Source organism: Capra hircus, chromosome 18 (genome assembly GCF_001704415.2).
Source record: "Capra hircus breed San Clemente chromosome 18, ASM170441v1, whole genome shotgun sequence".
In the NCBI taxonomy this organism is placed as follows: Eukaryota; Metazoa; Chordata; class Mammalia; order Artiodactyla; family Bovidae; genus Capra; species Capra hircus.
Window position 1 is genome coordinate 9,208,342 of NC_030825.1, and position 8,029 is coordinate 9,216,370.

Genomic DNA, 8,029 nt, shown 5'->3' on the forward strand with positions numbered 1-8,029 from the left:
AGTCTCCAAGAGACAGGGGACGTTGGTTTTGCTTTGCTCCTGTCCACTGCTCTTTCTCCTGCACACAGAACAGTACCTGACACATACAGCAGGCACAAAGTGAGTTCTGTGTGAGTGACTAAGGAGCAGCTTTGCTCCCTCCTGTGTGGCACTGAGCACAGTGCTAGGTAAGCCTGCATTTGTGTCTATCTCCCCATCAGACTGTGACCTCTGTTGAGGAACAGATTGTGTTTTACTCATCACTGAATCTACAGAGCCTGCTATCGTGCATGGCATACTGTTGGTACTCGATTAATCAGTTTACTGTTGGCAAACTGATTGAATGAAAGAGTGATGGTGGCTCTTAGGTACAAACAGACACCTCCTGGGGCTCTGCCCAGATCTCCTCCAACCTTCCCCCAAAGGATGCAGGGCTTCATCCTGTGTGCCCCCTGGGTGTGGCTACAAGGTTTGAGAGCTTGCATCTGAGTGTTTGAGGAAATAGCCCACTGAGTTCCACCTGAGAGGGAAGCACACTCATTGGCCCGTCCAGCCCAGGCCATTCCCCCTTGGGGGGCCACGGTCTCAGGGATGTGGGGCCAACGAGGGGGTCGGAGGGAACCAACTAGCTGAAGCCGGCATTTCCTTCCCCGGCGCCTGCTTTAAGAGGAGCAAGGGCAGTGTGGGTCAGACGTGTGGGTCAGCAAGTTGTTTTCCAAGGGAAAATCCTTGTCACCAGACAAACCTGGCTCAGGGGCAGATTTAATCTGGTTTAGGAAAACAAGGGCCTAGAGAAATCCTCCCATGTAAAGGGGAGATACCATCCAGAATGGTGGTTTGATTAGACAAAGAAAAACAATTGTTTCAGGACTGTTCGCATAGCAAGGATCAATCCACACATCTCTCAACAGAGGAAGAGACAAACTATGATATAGTCACATAATGGGTGAAACAAATATGCTAGTACATGTATCAAGAGGAATGATGGGTAATCTAACACTTTATTCATTTTGGTAATGAGAAAATGTTAAGCAAATATGGAATAATGTTAAGATCTGACAAAGTTGGGTATTGAGTCCAAGGAGTTTGTTGAAGTATTTTTTAGTCTTGTCTGTACATTTGAATTATTTTCAAATTTTAGAAGTTTAAATACGGAAGAGAAAGCAATATTGTTTGCACCCAGTTGGGATGGGGAGCAAAATGCCCACCGGACTCATCAGGTGGCTTTGATGTCAGGTGAGGTGTGAGCCACGGCCGCCTTACTGCCCTACTTGGTGTGGGCAAACTGGCCAGTTTCCCCACATGAAAGAGGCCCAAGTTCAGATGTGAAAGCAGTGCAATGCTTCCAGACCCCTTCGGTGGGCACAGGACACCGAGAAGTGCCCTGCACTTGCAGCCAGAGCCCTTGGGTCCTACCTGCCACTTCATCCTTGACGCTGACCCAGCTGCATTCCTCCTCCAGGTCTGAGGGGTGCCTGGCATCCTGGATGCAGTAATGGGGTGTCTGGCGCCCATAGAAAGCGTCCTGGATCTGGATGACCTCCCCGGAGCCACAGTGCATGGTGGCATTGAGGCCCTCGCAGGCCAGACTCTGGCCGACACCTGTGGCAAAGGTAAGGAGGACACATGGTCGCAGATGGGCCAGTGCCCGTTGATGGGAAGTGGAGGGGCCTCGGGCCAGGACTGTGAGATGCTGGACACAGCGGGAGCTGACTCAGCAGGGCTGAGAAACAATGTAGTGGGCATGAACGTGGCTCTGGAGCCAGACTGCCCAGAGTCTGGGCCGGCCTGGCCTTGCCCTGGCTGTGCTGCCTTCTGCAGGCTACTCAGCTTCTCTGTGCCTGCCCTGTATGGGGTAGTCAATATCACACCCCATACAGCTGTTAGGAGGATCAAATCAATCTTTACACGTAAAGTCGGGGCCCTAGAAGCGGCAACTATAGCTCCGCCTGTTTAAGTACCTTCCTTGAGCCTTATCTGAAAACAATGCCTGGCACCTAATGGACGCTAAGCAAGCATTTTTGGAAAGACTGAGTGATTTCACTGGGTCTGTTTACCAGCCCTATGAGCTGTGCTGTTATCCTTCTCTTTGGTGGCGTTGGGCTCTGTGGGGCCCTGTGTTGAGACCCCACTCCAGCCCAGCTCCTGGCATGTGGTCCACACTAAGTAAGCATTTGTTTATTGACCTAGCTGAGGTGTGAACAGCAGAAAGTGGGAACCACGGACTTTAAACTCAAGCCTGTCTGCCTGGTGGGAGCGCCACAGGGCAGAGGTTGAGACCAAAATCTGTGTTCATTCTTATGGCTGCTGTAACAAATGACCACAAACTTAGTGGCTTAAACATCACAAATGTATCTTTTTTATAGTCGTGGTTCAGTGTGGGCTTTGCTGGGCTAAAATCCAGGTGTGGCCAGGGCTGATTGCTCCTGGAGCCTTCAGGGGAGAATCGATTCCCTCGCCTTTCCCAGCTTCTAGAGGCCCCTACCGTCCTCATTCCGTGGCCCCTTCCTCCATCTTCAAAGCCCGTAGCACAGCGTCTACCCCGTCTCTCTGTCTCTGATCGTCACGTCTCGTCTCGTCGCTTCCTAGATGTGTGACCTTGGGCCAGGAACTTACCCCAGAACTTCCGGGCCTCCCTTTCTTAGCTTTGTTGTGGGCCTGCAACAGAACAGTAGAGGCCCTTCCACTGTGTGACGAGTGAGTGCACACAGGCCTGCGCAGTTCAGCTCCTGGGGCTGAAGGCGCTGAGACAGGCTTGCGGTGGGGGTGGGGAAGGGGGAGGGGCTTCGTGGGGGTGAGGGAGGGACTTGGTAAGCCAGGGAAGTTGCATAACCCACAGGTGCACAAGTTTCTGAGTTTCAGAATCAGCCAGGCAGGAGAGTTAAGCTTGAATGACACCTATTTAAAGCTGAGCATGGGGGAAATAGAGCAGGGACCCCTGTAAGTGTCTGAGCCCAGAATGGGGCCTGGAAGCCAGAGTCTCCACTAAGGGGTTTAGAAACAGGAAGAGAGCTGGGCCCAGAAAGCCCAAAAGCTTCTACTGAGCCTGACTTGAGGGTCGGGGGACCATGGGGTAGCTCAACTCCAAGACCAGGCCCCACATGGCGGGCAGGACCCAGCATGGAGCCACAGGCCATGCCTTCAGGGACTTGCACACACACAGCCCCCAGGGCCCGCAAAGGGTCAACCACGGGCAGCAGCTGGAAAGGGCACAAGAGCAGAGCGTGGAGGGGATTCAGGAGTTGGGGGTGAGGGGCTCAAAGCCAGGCTGACCAGGGAGCAGGAGTCAAGGGCGAGTGAGAACAATCTCCTGGGACCACATCTCCTTCCACGGGAAGGCTGGAAAGGAGAGGAAATGGAGCTGGGCATCTCCCTCTAATGCAGATTGTGAGAGGGGAAGACAGAGACAGGTGAGCCTAGCACAGAGGTAGGCAGGTAAGTGGGCAGGGATGCAAGCTGGAGAGACGGTGGAGTGAGACACAGAGACACAGAGCATCACACACAGAGACCGTGGGCATTCAGAGAGAGACAGAGAGATACAGAGAGACACAGAGAGACACAGAGCATCACACGCAGAGACCATGGGCATTCAGAGAGAGACAGAGAGAGACAGAGAGACACAGAGAGACACAGAGCATCACACGCAGAGACCGTGGGCATTCAGAGAGACAGAGAGATACAGAGAGACACAGAGAGACACAGAGCATCACACGCAGAGACCGTGGGCATTCAGAGAGAGACAGAGAGACAGAGAGAGACAGAGAGACACAGAGCATAACACGCAGAGACCGTGGGCATTCAGAGAGAGATACAGAGAGACATAGAGAGACACAGAGCATCATACACAGAGACCGTGGGCATTCGGAGAGATACACAGTGAGACACAGAGAGACACAGAGCATCACACACAGAGACCATGGGCATTCAGAGAGAGAGACACAGAGAGACAGAGAGACGCAGAGCATCACACGCAGAGACCGTGGGCATTCAGAGAGACAGAGAGATACAGAGAGACACAGAGAGACACAGAGTATCACACGCAGAGACCATGGGCATTCAGAGAGAGACAGAGAGACAGAGAGAGACAGAGAGACACAGAGCATCACACGCAGAGACCGTGGGCATTCAGAGAGAGAGACATAGAGACACAGCGAGAGGAGAGATGTGGAGAGACAGAGACAAACCAAGAGGCAGAAAAAGATGGAGGGGGACCCCAGAGCAGAGGCCAACTCACCAAACTCGCAGATGAAGGCGAACTCCTGCGTGCAGTTGTCCGAAGCCACCCACCTAAAGGAAGGGTCTCTCCCGATGTAGCTGCAGGCTTTGGGTGCAGAAGCATCCTGCCCTCGGCGCCAGTGGCTGTAGCTCACACCTGAGGCGTCCATCCAGATCCTGGGCCCTGGGATGGGAACATGACCACCAGGCCTTGCCCCAGCGCCACTCCTTGTGTGCCGTGGGTGCTTAATCAGTGCTGACGGACAGCCTGAGGGCCTCTGTGCCACGCCAGTGCAGGAGCATTGCCTAGCCACTGTCTTCCAACGTAAGACAGGAAGACCTGTCTTCCAGGTTTCTTGACCTGCAAACCAGGGCACCGAGCCAGAGAGCCCATGCAAGGCAGTTTGATTAAATAAATGATGCTCCCAGCAATGTCTAAGCCCAGTCTAAAAAAGAGCATAGCAGTGTGCCTTGGGATGGTAAGAAATGTTTCAGAAGGAAACAGGGGGACTTGTTATATATACGTGGACAGGGATAAGTTAAAGCAGTTTTCATCGCCTCAGTACTCTTCAGAGACTTGAATGCACTGACAAGACTGCTGAAGAAGTGAGCGAGAGACTCTGTGTGTGTGTGTGTGTGTGTGTGTGTGTGTGTGTGAGTGAGTGTATCAAGGACACCAGAGATCTCGAAAGCACTGGATATGAAATATTCACTGTGAAGACTTAAAAATACATTTACCATTTTTTAGAGGAAAAGGAATCCATACGTTTGGTTAAGGAAGATTCAAAGAGAGCAAAAAGGTGTAAAATGAAAACATCTTCCCTCTTTCAACTCACAGACTTCTCCCATCATTGTTATGTTTCTTGCAAATTGTTCTGGAACAAATGGTATCCACACATCCACCTCTAGAGCACCTGGAATCTAGTACACGAATGGTATGTAGCATAGTACACAGATGCTATGGTACTGCACACAGCTGGGACAGTCCCCTGCTTCTTAAGCAACTTTGAATGTTGGAGGTTGGGACCTAGCAGCCTACTCAGATCTACCCCATTTTCTGTAACAGCCATGCAGCATCCCTTGGAGATTTTAAACAGATGTGCTCCGACCTCAGTGGTAAAGAATCAACCTGCCAATGCAGGGGACACTGGTCCAATCCCTGGCCTGGGGAGATCCTGCATGTTGCGGGACAGCTAAGCCCGTGTGCCACAGCTACTGAGCCCACATGCCACAGCTGCGGCAGCTGATTCCCCTCAGAGCCCGTGCTCCCGGACGAGAGAAGCCCCTGTGCCTGGAGAGCAGCCCCCACTTGCTGCAACTAGAGCCAGCCTTCACGCAGCAGTGAAGGCCCAGCACAGCCAATAATGAGCAAGGAAAGATCTAAAATAGACATGCTCCTTTAACTGCGTGTAGACGAGTGTCTGATATACCGAAATCCACACTTTCTGTGCCTACAAAACAAGAAACCGTTCAATGGATGTCACCTGAAGATGCATCTTAGAATTCAGATCTCCTGGTTGTGAGTTTCCTAAACTGAGCTTTGCCGGATGCTCCTTTATTAAAGCCTTTCCATCCCTGCTGGCACGTTTCTGCAGGTGCTCAGCCCAGACCAAGCTACTCATTGCTTAAGTCCAGCAGTTTCTACAGAGCAATGCAAGGTGGCAGGACACTGTCATCTTGAACAAGTCATGTCCTCTCTCTGGACGTATTTTTCCTGTCCATAAAATAAGTGTAGCAGTGCTCGCCTCATGGGGCAGGTGTAAAGCTTAAATATGAACACCCATTCTTTGTTATGAACGGACCCCAGGGAAACAAAAATGGCCAGAATACCATTCCTTCCCTTGAAGAGTTCACAGTGTGGGGGAAGACACCTAAGAACTGACGTCATGCCAGAAGTGGACAAGGTCCTCAGGTGCAAAGAGGAGGACTCACCTGAACATGTGGGAGTTGAAGGAAGGCTCACCATTCCACCAAGAACCAAGAAAAGGATAAGGAAGGGTTTCCAGGGCGACCGTTAACATGAGACTTTCTGTTGTGAACTGAACTGTGTTAAGCACTTAACCCGCTTCAGCCTCATAACAAGTAAGGAAAGACATATGGGAGTGCTTTGGAAATAGCTTAGTCATTATTTCCTGAGGCTCAGTTTTCTTGTCTATCGAGTAGGGACAACAGTGATAATTTTCATCAATTATGATAAGGATTCAGTGTGAAAATGGACGTGAAGCCCTCAGGACAGTGCCCGTCACTGTTCCACCAAGAACTGAAGATGCCACAGCTAGTCTTAGGCACAAGTAAAGAAAAGGACATTTCTAGCACGTTAGCTATGTGCCAGATTCTCTGCTAGCTACTGAGCAAGAATTATTTCATTTTACCACAAAACAACCAAAAGGAGAATCTCCTAATCATGAGAATTTGCACATGTTAATTTGCTCCATGGAGCTCTGGATAAGAAGCTATGGTGAGAATCGCAGCCACAAACTCCCCGTAAACTGTAATTATCACAGCACCTACCTTCCGCGGTTCCATTCTGAGCTGAGTTCCCTGTGAGTCCAATCCACCATGCCCTGTCCTGGGAGAGGTGCTTCTGCAGAAATTGCTGGGTGGCTTCATCACGAATGAAGACCAGATGACCTCCTTGCCCCTCGCACCAGCGCTGGGCACCATAGAAGGTGCGGCTGAGAGACACAAATTCATAGCAAGCATCTCTGAAAGCCACTTGGCTCTTAGAGCAAAAGCTGCCATCCTCTGGCTTAGCAGTAATGGCCCCAAACTCCAGAGCAAGCCCCAGGAGTACCACGGCCAAGGTGCTCATGTTTGAACCACGGCTGGAGCATCTGGGTGGGGTCGGCTCAGGTCCTTCATATGCTGGTACCCTCACAACTGACTGTGATCCATCTTTCCTCCTCGTTTTGCGTCACATCATAGTGACTAACCTCTTGTTTAAGAGACAAAACACTCAGGATGAATGTGTCTGCCGTTTTGCTTCCCCCGGCTCTTTGTTCCATGACAGGTCCAGATCCAGTTAATTTGCAAAACAGTCTTGTAGAGAAAGATAACATTGCTGTATCACCTGTCTGCTTGTCATTGGGTCAACTGTCAGCTTCTGATAAAAATGACTGGTTATTGGTTTTACGTCATTACCCTTCAGGGCTAAATGTTTCACGAGGAGCCATCAGCTTGTGGGAACTATGCGATAAAAGGAAAACAGACGGAAAGCTAGAGTTATGGGTGGTGAAGAAACCAAGTTGTGCTCATCTCCAGCCCTACTGTCTGGAGTGGCCACTCTGCCCAGATGATAATCACATTCTCCCAGCATGGCTTCATCCTAAGTAAGACTTTTTTCTGCTCTCTGACTTATCACATTGCCACTCGTGCCTATTTGAGAATAAATATTTCCTACAAAATGTATTTGATGTCATCATGAAAATAAGCTTTTAAAACTTCAAACCTGCCCATCCTCACCCAACTGCCTAAACCCTCCAACAGGTGTCCCTGGTCAGTGGATCAAGTTCAAGCCTCTTGGCTTTGTATTCAAGGCCCTGTAAGAACTGGTCCCTGACAGTGTTTCCGAATACACCCCCAAAATGTGGGGAAACAGGGTTTTTCACTGATTGCTGTTGGAATTATAAATTAGTACAATCTCTGTTGTGGGCAGTATAGAAATATCTACCAAAACACATTAAAATTTTAAAACCAAAAGCTCTGTAATGTTGCAGTTCCACTTCTAGGAATTTTACCTACAGAAAAATTCATACATATGTGAAATATTATATATATAGATATATGGTTATTCGTTGCAGAATTTTGTAAGAAGGAAAGATTGGAAACAACCTAA

The 8,029-nt window shown here is 50.0% G+C and overlaps 1 protein-coding gene across 1 annotated transcript in view; it reads right to left on the minus strand.

Moving 5' to 3' along the window:
* PKD1L2 (polycystin 1 like 2) overlaps window positions 1-7,006 on the minus strand; it is a 100,819-nt gene extending 93,813 nt beyond the window's left edge. Inside the window, exons 1-3 of the mRNA XM_005691891.3 lie at window positions 6,706-7,006; window positions 4,214-4,378; window positions 1,396-1,581 (exon numbers count right to left, since the gene is read on the minus strand). Coding sequence (XP_005691948.2) covers window positions 1,396-1,581; window positions 4,214-4,378; window positions 6,706-7,006 — 652 coding nt within the window. The remainder of the gene's footprint in view (window positions 1-1,395; window positions 1,582-4,213; window positions 4,379-6,705) is intronic.